This window comes from Marmota flaviventris, chromosome 15, assembly GCF_047511675.1.
Source record: "Marmota flaviventris isolate mMarFla1 chromosome 15, mMarFla1.hap1, whole genome shotgun sequence".
In the NCBI taxonomy this organism is placed as follows: Eukaryota; Metazoa; Chordata; class Mammalia; order Rodentia; family Sciuridae; genus Marmota; species Marmota flaviventris.
The window spans coordinates 3,226,174-3,243,791 of record NC_092512.1 but is presented as its reverse complement, the minus strand read 5'-3'; the positions used below and the strand labels follow the sequence as shown (position 1 = coordinate 3,243,791).

Sequence of the window (17,618 nt, the reverse complement as noted above, 5' to 3'; positions counted from 1 at the left end):
AGAGGGGCCAGGACAGAAGCAGAGCCTCACCTCTCTGAGGTCTGATGATGAAGGACTGCGTGGCTCCGCTCACCAGCCGGCAGTACCCGTCTATTAGGTCCGCCATGTTCTCAGCGATGCTCAGGGATGGGGCTGTCACTGTCAGAGGCTGAATAGGAGAAAAACCAAGAAAGAGACACTATTGTTCTTCCAGCAACCAGAAAGACAGCTGCACTGACATCAGACCTCCACAACATGGGCCCGGCGGGGGTGGGGGAGAGTGTGTGAAATAAGGCTGTCCCAGACTGGACTGCGACAGGTAGGCTGCTAGTTAAAGACACCATTCCTTGGATGTGAGACACAAGACCACCCCAGGGGAAAAGAGGACAATCACTTCAACTGAAGCTCAGAAAATGGAGAAAAAAGGTGGGAAAATATTTTTCTTCAGAGTGTCTGGCTCCCCTAGCACATTCTGATTGGGGAAGAATTTAGATAATCGGTGAGCTGAAGTAAAACTTGTTTTAGAAGTGAAACTAATATGGTGTTGTCAATTTTTATTACTGTCCACCACAATTTTTCTAACATTAAAACACCACTGTTTTTAGCATACATACAGTGCTCTGCCCGAACATATAAAACTTACTCTTTTCAAATGTTCTATTTGATGAATTTCCTAAGACCCATCTTTAAGTGTTCTCTAGGTCACAATAAAAGCTGCATTTCATTTTCAAATCCAAGAACATCCTAATTTGGTGAGCACTCACGTCTCCTACCATGTGATGTGCCCCCCTCAAGCCATCACCCTGAATGTTACTAGGGGACAAGAAGGAAAGGCTCGAAAATGATGCTGGAGTTCAGGCTTCAGGAAACTGCAGTTTGCAACAAGTTTTCAGTATTCTATGGGAGTATTTGTTAATCCTGATAATCAATAAACTACATGGCATGAACTCAAAACACCTTAGAGTGGAAGAGCAATGAAGTGAGCAGGGGAGGCCCAGGTGTTCACTCGACCGTCCACATGAGAGCACTCAGCACATTTTTCAGAGGGTCATGCTACCTGGTGCTCATCCGAAGACTATTTCTGGTGACACTGCTTGCTTTTAATACACTGCAACATGGTGATTTAGAGTAAGGGGCATGGGTTTACCTGCTGCAGTATGAACACATCCCTGTCAAAACTAAGACTGTGGCCAGGCTGTGCCTCAGCTTCTTCATCTATGGTGTTCACCAAAATAAAGGTACCTACTTTGCTTGGTTGTGACACCATCACAAGCCTCATCAGCATGAGCCAGTGCTGCTATTATCCTGTCAGTACCCACAGCATATCACATACAACACAGGTTCACAGAGTAGACACAAAGACATAATTCCAAGAACTTGATTTCCTTGATGCTTTGTGATATCTTTAAATCATCTTCAAAACACTGTTCTTGATTAACTTAAAATTGGTCTCCTGTCCCTTGGGGATAATTATTAATTGAAAAGCAACCCTTATAAAAATGAGAAAGTTGTGACTCTGATGATCCATGAAAATTTCACCCTTATCCTAAAACACATCATTTCTAAACCGGTAGGATGCTTTGCTCTCCCTCCCAGTGCGTGCCAGGGTCCCTTACCTCGGGGGCACCTGCGATTTTGAGCTGTAGCATTCCTTTTCTGTCTTTGTCTTCACTGTTGGAATACTGAATGGTCTGCACTTGGTTGAAGTCAGCCAGATGTGTGGGCTTTGAAAAGGAAAGCACAAAACACTCTCTTCACCAGTTCTGTTGGATATTCTGTCAAATTCTGTGGCCCCAACTGCTAGCTCCTTCCTCTGAAGCCTCTCCCCAGTCTGGAGGCTGGGGAGCGCTGACCCTCCACAGAGCCTGCACAGCAGCGGGCAGTCAAAGAGCTGTCTCCTGCACTTCATATTCGGGACATGTCTGTCCTTTTTACTGTCCTGAGGATATCCACACGAATGAGCCGGTGAGGGGAGAGCACATCTCCCACAGAAGAGGAGGAAGCAGGAGCAGCCCCTGCTTTGACCCGCTGGCCAGCCCAGATGGGCACCTGCAAACTGGCTGGAATGAGGCTCTGAGGCACTAGAAGTTCTGCGGTGTGCTGGGGCAGGGAGATTGCAGGCAAGCAAAGGGCTCCAGGAGACAGTGGTATCCCAAAACCCCATCCTGCCCTGACTGGACTCCAGGACATTAAGAAGTGACTATGGTCCAGGTTTTCTTTTTGGAAAGACAAGACATACACAGTGTCTCCTGAACTCCTAGCACTTTTTGACTATGGTCGTTGTGCATGGTGATTCCTAAATGACTGGCCTAGCTATGGCCAGTTCCTTAGCATACCCAAGGTATCATGGAGGGTACCAAGGGCTTGAGCAGAAGCTGCTCTTCAGTAAGGGGCTCAAACTGAGTGCCCTCCCTCGAAAAGCATCTTCCTGATCTGTTTTCAGGGATGCAACATGTATAGTATATACATTTCGTCCCTCTAGGCCCCCACTCTCCAGCCCACCATCTCACACTGTGCTATGGTTTCCTTACTGGCTCCCTCACCCATGCCTGCCCCAACCTGGAAATCAGGAAGAAACTTCAAAAATGTAAAAGTCAGAGCCTTATACAGTGGTGTGCAACTGTGATCCCAGCTACTCAGGAGGCAGAGGCAGGAGGATCACAAGTTCAAGGCCAGCCTCAGCAATTAAGTCTCTGTCTCAAAGTAAAAAATAAAAAGGGCTGGGGATGCAGCTCATCCACTGGGCCCAGCATGGGCAAGTCCCTAGATTCAGTCACCAGCACCTCAAAAAATAAAAAATGAGTAAAAATGTAAATGAGATCATATTTCCCTAATTTAAAAGCTACAACCCAAGTGCCATAACTCCTGTGACATATAGGATGACTTCTGTGATCAGACACTCTGTGTGACATGACCCCCTCCCTGCCTCTCTGATCTAATTCCCCACCATAATCTCCTCAGCTGAAATCTGCTCCAGACTCGCTGGGGTAAAACCATTCCAGGGGGTGAGTGGCTTCTAGTGGACCAGAACCTAAGGCATGTAAATGATAACCAGGGCTGCCAAAGGTCAACAAACATGGCTTTCCCAGATCCTAGAGTGGGAGGCTGTATTCACGGCACTGAGCTGCCCAGGAACACACCTCATGTGTGTCCCAGGAATGGTACACTGCACTGTATTTGAAATTTTACTAAGAGAGGTCACTGTTGCCAGGGTCAGGAGTGTCTACAGTGTGTCTGTGTCAGTCTCTATTCATAACCAATGCACGTGCACATATAAAAGGAGATCTAAGACTCCTCTGATAGGTGGAGATACAAACATTAGTAACCTGGTGTGGCCCATGAGTTTTGAGTGCTATCTCAAATTTTTTTTTTTCTTTTTAAATTCACAAGTACAGTAAGAAATTCAGGGTATGGAAATGACATACTGGAATACTTTTCCTTACTTTTTTTCAGTCTGCTGTTTCTCCTTCTCACTCTGACATTCTCTCCCCCAGGGTTCTTCCCTACCACTCTCCCACCACGCTGCTATGGATTACTTCTGGTGGTCCGTCCTCTCTCAGATTCTAAGCAGGTGCACCTGACAATAGTGCTGTCCAAAGTATTTCACATATCCAGACAAGTGCACTATTGAACCATTAGGACCCAGGTTAAATCCCCAGCAAAACACACAAACATCAACACTCAACACCTCTCCAGATAAACTGGAACACCCCTATCAAATTCTAACATACGTAAAACTTGTATGATTCATTTCCTTCCAAAACTAAAGAATTCTGAAGAAACTCAACAGGGGTCTCGGATTTCTCTTGTCTTCGCCCCTTTGAGCAAGAGGTACCACTCAATGGCAAGGCCTGATGTAAGGTGCTGCCTTTGCAGAGCAGCACCCCATCTCATTACCTTGACTCCTTTCTGCCTACAGTCTTGTTTGAGAGGCGTCACAGGAGCAGACTTACATTGCAGCCCTTGTCTGTTAGGTAACTGATCCCTTCTTCGGGGCCGATTGCCAGTTCCACTGAAATAATCCAGCTTGACTTTTGAAGTCAAATAGGTGAGGACAGAGGAATGGGAAGAAAAAGAAAGATTTTAGATCAAGAGTCATGGATATATTAAAGGAGGGGGCTGGCTGGCTTGGTTTGCAATTAACCTATCTAAAAAAAAAAAAAAAAAAAATTAGAGAAAATATAACTTCACTGCTCCTGTCCTGAACCTAGAGAGGGACACAGTGTGGCCCTTCCAGCAGGCCACAACCAGTATTTTCTTTGACAACATGATCTGAATAGGCAAACAAGGCCTTGGAGAACAAATTGCAGGTTGGAATAAAAACACCTAATTATGAACACAGTCGGACAACTTCATTCTCACATTGATTATTTTTTTCATTTTCCCCACTATGAAGTGACAAAATAGTATTCTCATTAAAAAAAAAAAAAAGTCACAAATTAATTCTTTGAATCTGAAATTTAAATACACAAAGATAAGAAAAAGCAGAAGAAGCTGGGCAAGGTTGTGCATGCCTGCAATCCCAGCGGCTTGGGAGGCTGAGGCGGGAAAATCACAAGTCAAAGCAAGGCACTAAGCAACTCAGTGAGAACCTGTCTCTAAATATAAATAGATAGGGCTGGGGATGTAGCTCAGTGGTCAAGTCCCTCAGTTCAATCCGTGGTAACTCCCTCCACCAAAAAAGGAAAGAAATAGCAGAAGAAATCAAACTGGCCTATTGCTCCATGGTCCCATACTTACCCCCAGGGCACACTTGAAGCATTCTTTATCAAATCTGTACACTGGAGAGAGGATCTCAAAGAATTTCAGAATACTTTCTTCTCTATTAAGGTTGGCAAACTGTCTAAATGTTTGTTGGATCAGTTTTCTTAAAGTTTTGGCCTGCAAAATAAAATTACAAGAGAGTGTTTTAGAGTCAGCAATGAGTAAAGACTACAGCAATAGTAAGATTTCTTCCCTGCCCACTACTTAATACTACTTAATGCATGGCAAGGTTGAGTACATTCAGGTACCACCTGTTCCACTGTTACCAAGGAAAATCAATATGGCTTTTTGAAGGGTATCACAAATCATCAACTTAAAAATCCTAATCTTTGATCCAAAAGGTAAAATTCGGACGTGAAGGCGATCTGGCCGCGACATCTGTCGTCCCATTGATTGACGGGGTTGATTCAGCTAGGCCAGTGTTCCTTCCTCCTTCGCGGTTGCATGTGTGTCCCTCCTGATGCTGTGTGTTTGGCCAAAAAGGACGACCTTCCCCGATAGAGGACAGTCTTGGGTCAAGGGTATACAAGTAGCTGTGTCCCCCTGCTAGAACCTCCAAACGAGCTCTCCAGGACATTATTCTTTTTTTTTTTTTTCCTATTTTGGTACCAGGGATTGAACTCAGGGGCACTTGACCACTGAGCCACATCCCCAGCCCTATTTTGTATTTCACTTAGAGACAGGGTTTTACTCAGTTGCTTAGTGCCTCGCTGTTGCTGAGGTTGGCTTTGAACTCACAATCCTCCTGCCTTCGCCTCCCAAGCCGGTGGGATTACAGGCGTGTGCCACTGCACTCGGCCAGGACATTATTCTTTATAAATGACTGAAGACAGATGCAAAGATTCAGCAACAAGGAGACTAGGGCAGGGCCGTTTACAGGGACACGTGGACTGGCTACATACTTCATGACGTATCCACCTACCCTACTGACATTCTATATGGAACAGAAACTGCTTTGTGTAATTAATTTAATGATATTAAAATCCACACCATATTGTTATGCAACAGAGATGACAAAGCTGTCTGCATGAACAGAACACATTCCCAGAAAAGAGCGCAGGGGAGCCTCCCATGGACTCGGGCTTGCCAAACATGCAGTCATGGGCACATGAAAGGGCAAACAATCATGGTTTTTACCTTGGAGGGGATGATCAGTGGCCTCTGGTCCTCTTTTGCTCATTTGTGATTTCAGTTCCTACACATGAACATCTGGCTAGCACAGCTAGTGCTTCCCAGGGGGAAACCTCAGCCCATGGTGTGAGAGGCAGCTGCAGAGGCCATGTGGTAAGGTCTGAGAGGGTGAGAGCTGCAGGCTGAGGTGGCCATGGTATGAAACCAGCTATCACCCTGCTGTGATGCCTACTCAAGAGCTTTGAGCAGAGGATGACCTTATTCACCTAGCTTTAACAGGGAAACTTGGGCTGCTGTGATGTAAACAGCAGGAAAGGAACAGGAGAGACTGGGTAGGAGGCTAACAAAATAATCCAGGTGGGAAGTGACTGCACAAGTGTGGAAGCAGAAAAGGGGTGAGCAACAGTCAGATGCTGGTAGATAAGAGCTGGCATTGACCTGCCTCGGCTAAACTGTGGGAGGAGCAGACTGGCAGGTGAAGGGTAGGGAGAACAGTAGGAGAATATAAGAAATCCAGGCAGAGCTGTCTAGCAGGTCACCTTCAGTACAGAAGGAAAAAAAGCTGGGAGACTGGAAGGCAGGAGTAGGTGGAGATGGACTAGGTGACTCGCTAATCTCAGTGGCCTTGGGTAATGGCGAGCTGCAGTTGCTGAGGCTGGTACAGGTGAAGTAGGAGGGTGTGGCTACTTATGCAGGTGACAGCCTATCTGGAGGGTCTGGGTGGTCCCATGGGAGTCATGGGATTATTAATCTGGGACAACAACAGATAGTCAGTTGGGAAGACAGTAGTTTGTTCAGAGAGGGTTACACACAATGAGGGGCTGCAGCTGGTGAGATGAAAAACCAGAGTGGGAGGCTGAGACAGGGGAGGGGCACGACGGGAGGACAAGTGTCTTTAAGCAGAGTGAGGGTGCTAGAGGGTCACCGAAGGCAAGTGACTTGTGTTTAAGCGCTGGATCTGCTCCTGCATACAGAGGGAGAGAGAAGTACACTATCTGTGGCTGGCTGTGTGGGTGTGACTGTCCCCTAGAAGACTGCACCCTGTGGGTGATTCTTCTCTGGCCTGCAGTGGGCCAAAGGCAGTTTTCTCATTACAGAGCAACACATAGTACCCTAGAAGCTGCAGAATGTATACAGACTCTAAGAGCAGGTTCCTTCCACTCCAGAAAAAAGGCACTAAGGGAATTCTTTTGGGTGCTTGGCATTTGGAATACACTGAAGAACCAGGGCAGACACTTTGTTTCCAGAAATCTAGTGTAGCTGGAGAAAGCCTTCAACCTGTTGTCAAGGCCACATAGGACACTAAGAGTTTTGTGTGCACAGTGCTTGGAAGACAATGGCTAATACCATGAGATTGGCGCCAGAAAAGCCACACATCAGCCTGCCATGGATGTGAGTCCACGTCTTCACAATGACCCCTGCAAGACAGCTACTACTGTTCACAGATTAGCAAATGGAGACTCAGAAGGTTAGGTCAGGAGGCAAGGTCAGAAGAGATGGCTGCAAGTCCAGGCTGCAGGAGCTCTCCTCACCAGCTTGTCAGCAGCACAGGCAATGCCTACTCTAAGATGCTCTCCAACCTACATTGTGAAGAAATAACCACCAGGTTCTGCAGCCTCCCCTCACTCTGAATTTGATTTCTACAGCACTCTGGTAAGATCTTTGTGGGCAAGAAGCCTCTACGATGGCTGCCCACAGCTGAACTCAGCTAGATGCATCAGCCTGGTAAGCATGCGACTCTGCACCATGACCTGGATTCTGGGGGCCTGGTTCTCTCACATAGCTCAATAACACTGCCCGTCCTGCATGAGAGCAGGTAGACAGTGCAGACCTCCTCACTTCAACACTGTCCCAGAGCCCACTGACGATGTTCGGATGAGAAGAAAATCTACATTAGCAAGCAGAAAACAAGTCCTGCAAAGGCCCTGGGGGCCAGACCATCTTTCCTGGCGTGGGGGATACCACAGATTAGAATGGGCAGCAGCTGTGGAGTGGAGGTCAAACAGGCACAGGGACCACAGTGCAATGGCTCTACTGTTCACATCAGTGGGAAGCTGACAATTGTTCCCAGCTCTAACCCAGATATGCACAGATGGGCAGAAATTAAAACTATGTAAACAACTCAGTTCTCTGCTTTAAACCTTGATATGGTTTGGATGTGAGGTGTCCCCCAAAGCTCACATGTGAGACAATGAAAGAAAGTTCAGAGGTGAAATGATTGGTTATGAAACCCTGAAACTAATCAGTGCATTAATCCCCTTATAGGGATTACCTGTGTGGTGGCTGTAGGCAAGTGGGGAATGGCTGGAGGAGGTGGGTACCTGAGGCACGCCTTTGGGGTGTATACTTTGTCCCTAGTAAGTGGAGCTCTGCTTCCTGGTTGCCTTTCCTAAGCTGCTTTCCTCCACCACACCCTTCTGCCATGAGGTTCTGCCTCACCTCAGGCTCAGAGCAATGGAGTCAGCCATCATCCCCAAATAAACTTTCCTCCTCCAAAATTGTTCTTGTCAGGTCTTTTGGCCACAGTGATGAAAAAGCTGATGAAAACAGAAATTAAGGGGTCAATGGAGGTGTTGCTGTGACTAACCTGACCAAGTGTTTCAAGAGCTTTTGAATCATTCTGGAGTTTCTAGGAGGAATTTTGAGATGCTTAAAGATGCAGGCTGGGAAAGCTTTGGAATGTTGTGATCAGAGCTTAACAGGCAATCCTGGTGGCAGTTCAGATGACCAGACTGCTAATAAGACAGTAAAGCCTGGACTTGAGAGGACTCTATTAGAATCTAAAGAAGTTGTCTGCACTTTGCCCATGTCCTGAGACTTCCTGTGAGGCTGAATTTAAAGGTGATGTACTAATTATTCTGGGGGAGGAAATTTCAAAGCAGCACAGCATTTGCAAGTAGTGTGAATGTTGCTGGTGGCTTTTAGCCAAGTTTGTTGTAATCATAAGAAGGGAGCTGAGCATGAAGTTTCGAAAAACTTTCAATTTGGCCACAAAAGTGGAAGTAAAACAGTGGCTAAAGAAGGTGTGGTTGCTAAGCACATTACAGCCACTGAAGAGATACTAAATACTTCACCCAGGGACAATGGGAATGATGGTTTGACAGGTCTCAGGAATTGGCCAGATCATCTGAGGCTCAAGGGAATAAAAGTAAAAAATCTTGAGAAGAGACCAAGGGGCGCACTGCTTGTACAGGAAGTCCTGGGAAGAGTTTTGCCGTGCTCAGGCACTTATAGACACTCGGAGGCTGCTGCAGCCAGGGTCCTGGAGGCTGGGCTGCTATTCCAGATAGCAGCAGACCTTGGTGTCAACCACATGGTGCTGGTTCTGCAGGAAGGCAGTTGCTGGAGTTAGGGGGTCATGAGACTTTCACCAAGATTTCAAAGGAAGGCCTGGGGGACTAGGCAATGCATAAAAATATGAGGAAGCCAAAGCTGCAGTGGACAGACCCCCCTGAGATTCAAAAATGCCAGTATCATGGGACATCTGCTGAGGAAAGCTGCAGGAAATAAATAGAAACAAGACAAGAGAGAGGCCATGTGGGCTGCAACTAGCAAGGCCACATGGGTGAAGCTACACAATCCTACTAGAGAGAAGAGCACCGTGCCCTGTGGCATGCCCCAGATGCTGACTGTTGGAGCTACAAAAGTTGTTTGCCCAGCTGGATTTCATTCTTGCTTTGTTCTCATCCCATCCCTATTTTTTTTTTTTTTTTGGTACTGTAGAGTGAATCCAGGGGTGCTGAAACACTGAGTGAGACTCCCACCTTCATTTTATTTTATCAGAAATTACAACTACTCAGCCATGTTAAAACAGCAAATAATTTCTTATTCATCAACCGAGTCTCACTGAGCTATTTAGGGCCTAAGTTGCTGAGGTTGGCTGTGAACTTATAATAAACCTCATGCCTCAGTCTCCCAAGCCACTGGGATTACAGGTGTGTACCTCTATGCCTGGCTTCGTCCCTTCTTTCTATGCCCCTATTTCTCCTCTGTGGGAAAAAAAAAAAAATGTGTATTCTGTGCCAGTATACATTGGTTTGCATATCTTACTTTTGATTTTTACAGGGGCTCATGCTGAGAGTTTGCCTTGAATCTCAGACCAGACAGACTTTGGACTCTGATTTTTGAGACTATGAGACTCTTGGTATTTTGCCTTGTGAGGTGGGCATGAGTTTCTAGGGATGAGAGGCAGAATGCCATGGTTTAGGAATGAGATCTCCCGAAAGGCTCCTGTGGAAGACAATGCGACAAAGTTCAGAACTGAAATGACTGCATTACAAAAGGTATCAGTGCATTAATGTACTGATATGGGTGGTAACTTTAGGTAGGTACTTAAGGAGTAGAAAGGTCACTGGGGGCATGCCTTTGAACTTAATAATTTGTTCTTGATAAGTGGAGCCAATTCTCATGTCCTGAGCTGCTATCCATAATGTTCTGCCTCACCTCCAGCCCAGAGCAACAGAGCTAGCAGTCAATGGACCCAGACCTCTGAAACCATGAACCTCACCTAAACTTTACCTCCTCTGAAATTATTCTTGTCAGGTCTTTGGTCATAGTGATGAAAAGGCTGACTAAAGATGTCTAATTTCCAACCATCTGCTTGTTTATCAACTATTGGAAATTATACCATACACTTACATCTGATCACTCACTCAATGCTGTAAAGTAGCAGGGGCAGAAGTTGAGGCAGTAGAATCTCCCCTTAAGCTTCAGACTCACTTAGGGATTAGGGGCAGAATGCTATGGTATAGATGAGATCTAAACCAGATCTTGGCCATCTGACAGTTCCAGCACTTAACTAGAACTAGAAAGTCTTTGCCAACTGAAAGAAGTTCCAAGGTCAGTCTTCATAAGGGGGATACCTTAGAAAACACTAGTACTTTCCTAATTTCTCAGAGAGGAGAGAATTTCATAAAGCCCAGCTTCCCAGGATCTCTTGATGCTAACCCGCGTACTTCCAGAACTCGCGGGTGCAAGGCAGTCCTGCAGCGCATTTCAGGGTTCAGTGCTGCGGTGTGTCTGCCCAGAACTAGGAAGCAAGGCACTCGGCTGCACACATGCTTCAGTTTTAAACCAACTCACATGTGGAGAGAGAATGACTAAGAATGTGATGCTTCTTCAAAACAAAGCAGAAAATTAGTAGGTTGAACTATCAGAAATTAGAACTACTCAGCCATGTTAAAACAGCAAATAATTTCTTATTCATCAACCAAATGGTTTTCAGCTATTTCTAGCAATAATGGGTTCCTAGGTCTCTCACATGAAAAGAGTATAATGTGGGGCTAAAAAAGAATAAGTCACCTACAGAGTTCAGGACGGACAATCAGCAGTGCATGCTAAGCACATTCCCTCCTGTTTATAGGGCCTAGATCCACAGCAAGCTTCAAGCCAGGCGGGGCCCCACACACTCTCCATGCCAGGAACTCCCTGCCAGGACTGTAGGAATCCATGTGTTCCTGCTCATCATAAGAATGAAGGTAAAGGCACTTTCTTTAAAAAAAAAAAAATTTAGTTGGAGATGGACACAATACCCTTATTTGTTTATTTATTTTTTTATGGGGTATGTGGGCTCGAACCCAGTGCCTCACGCATGGTAGGCAAGTGCTCTACCACTGAGCTACAACCCCAGCCCAAGGCTACTTTCTTTAAGAGTAAAATTAAATGGTCCTAATAGTACTATAAAAAACCATGTTATCTTATAACTTGGGAACCCAACAAACCTGTTATTACTGATCTCTTAACATTGCTAATTCTGAAATTAGATTTCTACTGAATTATGACTTGCTACCTACAGCAGCAATTTCAGGCCCACAGCAAAGCCGCAGAGGCAGCAGTGTGCTCCGTGGGTGTATGCCCTGACAAACAAGACACCCTCACCCACCTGGCACAGCACTCACCAGGGCCATTGCCATCCCTCACATCCAGACTTCACATGCATTCACACATCTTATCCTCAGCCGCTCCAGCTGGGGCAGCCTCTTGGTCTCCTCACTGCTCATGACCCTGATGATCAGAGTTTGCAATGTCCCTGGACATGGGTTTGATTTACTCATATTGCTGGTACAGTGATTTTAAAAATGTGTTTCTGGCAATACTAAATTTAAAGCATCTTTCTAATTTCTGTTTTGCACGTCCATCCTAGTTAATTCATGGTCCACCAAGTACAGTAAGGTAATCCTTCAACAGTTCCATGTGAATGTTAACTGCAAACAAACCTCTAGAAATCCAAATGTAAGGGGAAAGGGCAGGTAAAACAAATTGATTTTTGGAAAAACAAATGTATTGACATAGTTTGTTTAAGGAAAAACAATTGGAAACTGGCCCAACCACTCTACAGAACTATTCTAGAAGAAACAAGGCAGGTGTCAATATCTTGTAAGATGAAGTTTCAACAGCATTTTGAAGAAAGGACTGTCTGAACACCACTGATTTGTACTGTAATTGTTATACACGACACAGGAACAACTTTATCTTCGTACCATAATCCACGAAAGTTTGATGGCAAATAAACCAACACTGCAACAATTTATGTAGAAGTTGAAGAAATCTTGGTCTGAGGATATGAATTCCAATTAAACTATTTAAGAAGTCCAATCAACACTATCTGACTTGCAAAGTTGATTCTTTTTATTTAAAAGGGCGTATCAGAAGCCAGTGCTAAGAACCTCATTTGTGAGCGGCTCCATGAATCTGATGATTCTGTAGCCGAGAGTAGCTAAAAATCAACTCTGCCTGCATCAAGACCAGCAGCAATCGACTTTCTGAAAAAGCACAAGTGCTCTGTGTTTCCCGCAGGTTTCCTCAAGTCCTCGGCCATCCCTCCCTAGGACTTAGTCACAGCAAGCCTCATTCATCTTCATCACTCCTATGCTTTCCTGCCTCTGGTTAACAGACTTTCCACCTATTTCCTAGGCTGCTGTTGGAGTTACATTCTAAAATAAAAAGGTGATCATGTCTCTCCCGCCCTGCAAAATCTGCAGCAAGTGCTCAGTCTTCCAGTGCCCGATGAGTGAAGGTCCACAGCAAGGCAGACTGGCTCTGCTTAGCCTGACCCCCAAGCAGGTTGAGCTCTGCTCTGCACTGCCAGGTGCAGGTCTGTAGTGGGTGGCTCTCTTTTGTGGTGTGGCAACAGAACAGCAGGAAAACCCAGAGAAGCAGACTTTCCTAGCTCTCAATTCCACCACCTTTCTTAATCTGCACTTCAGGGCTATTCCACATCTTAACCTTGCTCCAGCATCTTCTCTACTTTTCATTTTTCACACTGCTGTTAAGATTTTCCTTCTTCCATTTAAGTAGAATTTGCAAACTATTGCTATGTGCCAGGTACTAACCAAGCCCCACACGGAGCATGGAGGATGCAGAGATACTCTCTTGGTCTCATGGATCTTACAGCACAGTGCAGGCAGGCAGACAAATGCAAACAAGGAAATAGCAGTGGGTTCACACGTTGAGAGTGAAATGAACAATTAAAATACAGAGCAAGGTCCTATAATTACAAGGAGTGATATTCCCCCTCTACTTTGGTGAGGGATATTGGGAGAGAGCCCTAGAACTGAGTTGGTTGAGTCAGGCAGGGGGCAGAGCCAGGGCTCCCTTGACCCCCATGGCACCTGCCTCCCTCCTGCTGTGCTCACCTGTGCACTATGACCTGTAGCCACAGCTCAGGCCTCTTGCAGACTAAGCAAGTGCCCTAGCACTGAGCTACAGCTCCAGACACAAGGATGGCTTCTAAATCTAGAATAATTCCAAGTGACAGAAGGCGTGCTTCCTGTGACATCAGTTTCTGAACTTACAGGTCTGAGGAGACCTGCGATAATTCTGAGGCCAGCAAGGGCCCCCACTGGCGAGCCCTGGTTGATACTCCAACGTGGTGAACAGTGGGCAGCACGCTCTTCCACCTGATGGCAAGGTGAAGTCCCCGACACCCTGGTCTTCCCCTGTCAACGTCTCCAGCATGATCCTCGAAATTCATTGCACCCCAGCAGTGGCAGCCCAGGGGCCCCTCTCCCACTTGGGCTCTCCCCCAGGCTCCCCAGGCCTCACCCCAGACATTCCAGTCAGCAAAGGCCTCATCCTCCCAGGTCCAGCAGGTGGCCAGCCCCCACGCCAGCCCACCCCAGGAGGCACTACTCCCTCATCCTCTTGTTCCTTGGGTGCCCTGGAAATCGCCACAAACCTCTCCACTTCACTAAAGCTTTGTCCCCACTGCCAAATATGCACTCTGGCTCGAGGGTTGGGACAGTCTCCGTCCACTTTTGTCACACTACCCGTGTGGGCTGTGAAAGCTGTGTCCTCGGGCTTGTTCTAGTGTTTGCGGTAGATGAGGAGTGGTAATGAGCACGTGAAAAGTGCGTGAAAGGATTGGAGAAAGGGCCTGGGGATTGGGCTCCACCCCCGCCACTCCTGCACACATGCATGCTGGACTTGGAGACTGCTGCACACCACAGACCTGACACCTCTGCACTGTCCCCCCACAGGCTCCCCAGAAGCTGTATGAGGAAGGGAGAGCTGTGACTCCAGACTCTGGTCCTCAGACCTGGCCCCAATGGCTCTGAGTGCTGGGACAGAGGTCCGGGCAAGCTTTCCTCACAGAGTGCACTCGATTAGTTATGTTGGCACCCTCATCCCCTGACAGCCACCAGGACCAGTGGGTCTTTGAGATGTGCAACAGGGAGCAGCCCAGCAGGCATTGCGATGGGCACAAGGTACTGCTGCTCCTCTTGGCTGGACATACTGGCTGCGCTCAGCCAGGGCTCCTAATTCCCAGACTTCACACACACAACCCACTGAACCTTCACACGGAGCCCTGTGCACTATGTACTAAAAACTGGCTTCCCTCGCATTACAGATGTGGAAATGAAATACAGAAAGTAATGGACCAAAGTCCCAGGCAAGTCCCATAGAAGCAGTGTTCTTACCAGGGCGGCTGGCCTTGGGAGCCGTTTCCTGAACCCTTACAGTTTTCTGAACTCTTACGCTACATTCTCTCAGGATGCATGCCAGGGAATGCAGAACAAGACATTTTAGTAAAGAATAAGAGCAGTAACAGCCACTGTTTATGAATTGCTATGTGACATGTACTAAGGGATGCATATATGGTCACATCAACACTGTATTTCCCTCATTATGGAAATAAGATACTAGGTCCCATAGCATGAAGCTAGCAAACGGCAAGCTCATCTGAGCTGGAATTTGTCTCGATGTCCAAATCTGTGTGCTCCCAATGCACCAGGATGTGTGGACCTGTGCTGTGGATCTAGCAGGAAGCAGCCCTGCACAGTCCCAACTCAGCCCTGCACAGTCCCAACCCAGCCCTGTGGCACGTACAGATGCACACTGACACGCACATATGCCTCTTCATCTCCTCACCATGATTCTTTCACACAGGGTTCCTCTCCTTCTGTATGCTCAAGTACCCAAGATGTTGAAAACCCAGATAACAGGGACATTGCATCTAGCTTTCTAGTTTTATACTCAGCTGAGTATCACATATGATGAAGTGGTGAAACCATGGTTTTGTGGGAGAAGGCCGACCTATAAAAATCTCCTTGCCATTGACAGAACTAGAATTAACTGCCAGATTTTTACATGATAGCTTTCACACATAAGGGAGAAAACTACACCATTTCATTTTCCCAAAAGCAATTGATCACTGGGGAAAAGGTATTGGCACGATTTCATTATTTGATTATGATAAAGTAGACTCTAATTACCTTGACAGAATCCAGTAAACTCTTAGGAAAAAATCGCTTTAAACCAACATCTTTTCTGAAATATAAAAAGAAGCATATTAACAAATAACACCACCAAAGCAATTAATATAATGACAAACTTGCAAAACATAAGAGCACTTTACATCATTTATCCTTCCACATCTTATGCAGGAAGGAACCAGGTGAGACAAGTTCCAAGTTACCAGTGCACGCATGGGGGATCATTTTCTAGCTATGTGCAGAAAACGGGAACACAACTGCTTTAAGTAGAAATCTTTATTTTTTTCACCCTTACTGTTGAAAAGCCTTATAAAATATTGCTTCCTTATAAATTGTGAGTACAAAAAAAAAAAAAAGCCCAAACTGGTCTTTTTCAGACATTGCGAGTTTATCCTTGTAAACATCAATTCCAAGTGGGTAATACTGTATTTTTAAAGAAAGTAGGACATAACTTGTGAAATTTTAAAAAATCCCCTGGATTTATTTTAAAAGTTTAGCTGTTTTTTAAAATAAACATTTTTGATTAAAGAAATCATTCACCTTATCATTATTTATCATTCAGTTTCACGAAAGGAAAAACAAACAAACAGAAGTGATTTGTCCTAGTCAAAAAGCTGAAAGTGTGGAAATCTCAGCAATTTTCTGTAAGTCAAGCTATATCCCTAAATTCGTCATCATTATTGACAGCAAGGAAAACAGTTGGGAAGAATGGCCCAGTCTCACTCTTCTGCCTCTGTGGGAGCTGTTTCCCAGCAGTCACGGCCACTAGATGGCACCTGAGTGCTACTGAGAGAAACCAAGGCCTTCACACTTGGGAGTCTAAGTGGGGAATACAGAAGGACCAGTGGAAGGTGAAGCACAGGTGCATGGACACAATGCACTGAACATGAAGGATCAAAACCGGGGACCCCCATTGCAGACCCACGTCAGTGGATCTGTGAACACACACAGGCAGTACAGCCGAGTCAGCACACAGGGTTCACCTGTGGCCAAATACCTCCAGCACAAGGCAAGGCAGCACCCGACCAGTAGACTCCGTGCTAAAGCCAGCGCTGGCCTCAGATATGGGTCTGCTTGTGTTTATCATCATGCTCCACACCCTACACATCTCCTTAGCTCCGTGACAAGCCATTTCCTGGTTTTACCTACCAGCCAATTCACTTAACTATTCCTGGTTTTCAGTTTCTCTGAAACCCTTCTGTTTGTAACTTCTTTCTTACCTTTTTGGAACTGCTACTACCTATCTGGTACTGGATGCAAAGAGAAACATGCCCACCCAAGTGGTACCCTCCTAAAACCACAGTGTCTTCACAGGGCCTTTGCATTCCAAGGACCCTGTGCTAATCACTGCTGGCAAGGAAAGACGATCAGACTGTGCAGGAAGAGGGACAGGCACTCCTAGCACCTTCTTCTCTATCTTCCTCACAGGGAGCTATTCTATAATAAAAACATGTATTTCCAAATCGGAGCATCCTGGATGTGGACCTGGCTTTGCTGTGGGAGGCTCTGGGTATAACTCTGTAGTCACAACAGATTGCATGCAGTGGTGCCAAACGTTAGATAAGAATGTGCTTCCTTATCTCCTTAAACATCCTATCAGCTCTCCGGGCCGGGAAAGCTTTTGCTGCCCATGCCTGTTTAGCGCAGAGGGAGATGTGACCTGTGAAACCCAGTGGAGGTGCAAGTGGCAGGGCAGAAGGATGGGGGCTCTGATGGTGCCCCAGAGACAGCAATACAGTGGGGTGGGCAGAGCATGTGCACAGCTGCAGAGCAATGACAGAGTGAGTGCTGGTGTCCCTCCCTACGCACAGCAGGGAGGTAGTTCTGGCCACAAGAGGCTGGGCAGGGGATGAGCCTTCCTAGTGGGAATCCACAAGGATACTGGCCATGGCCATCTCTGGTGGAGGGAAGGGCCAGAGCGGAAAGGTGCTCTTGCAGGCAGTGAGGCTGTCAATGCCTGTTAACCCCAACGGTTGCACATCTAATTTTCACAGAGCCAAGTAAGAGGGAAAAAAAATCTTATGCTGGGTT

At 46.3% G+C, this 17,618-nt stretch overlaps 1 protein-coding gene across 6 annotated transcripts in view; it reads right to left on the bottom strand.

The window, feature by feature from the left end:
• Window positions 1-17,618, bottom strand: part of Ptk2 (protein tyrosine kinase 2) — a 228,658-nt gene that overhangs the window by 91,262 nt on the left and 119,778 nt on the right. For all 6 annotated transcript variants that reach the window (XM_071602094.1, XM_071602095.1, XM_071602090.1 and 3 more), the window contains 5 exons: window positions 15,588-15,642; window positions 4,720-4,860; window positions 3,933-4,010; window positions 1,596-1,703; window positions 31-148 (listed from right to left, as the gene is read on the bottom strand). In XM_071602094.1, the coding sequence (XP_071458195.1) occupies window positions 31-148; window positions 1,596-1,703; window positions 3,933-4,010; window positions 4,720-4,860; window positions 15,588-15,642 (500 nt within the window). The remainder of the gene's footprint in view (window positions 1-30; window positions 149-1,595; window positions 1,704-3,932; window positions 4,011-4,719; window positions 4,861-15,587; window positions 15,643-17,618) is intronic.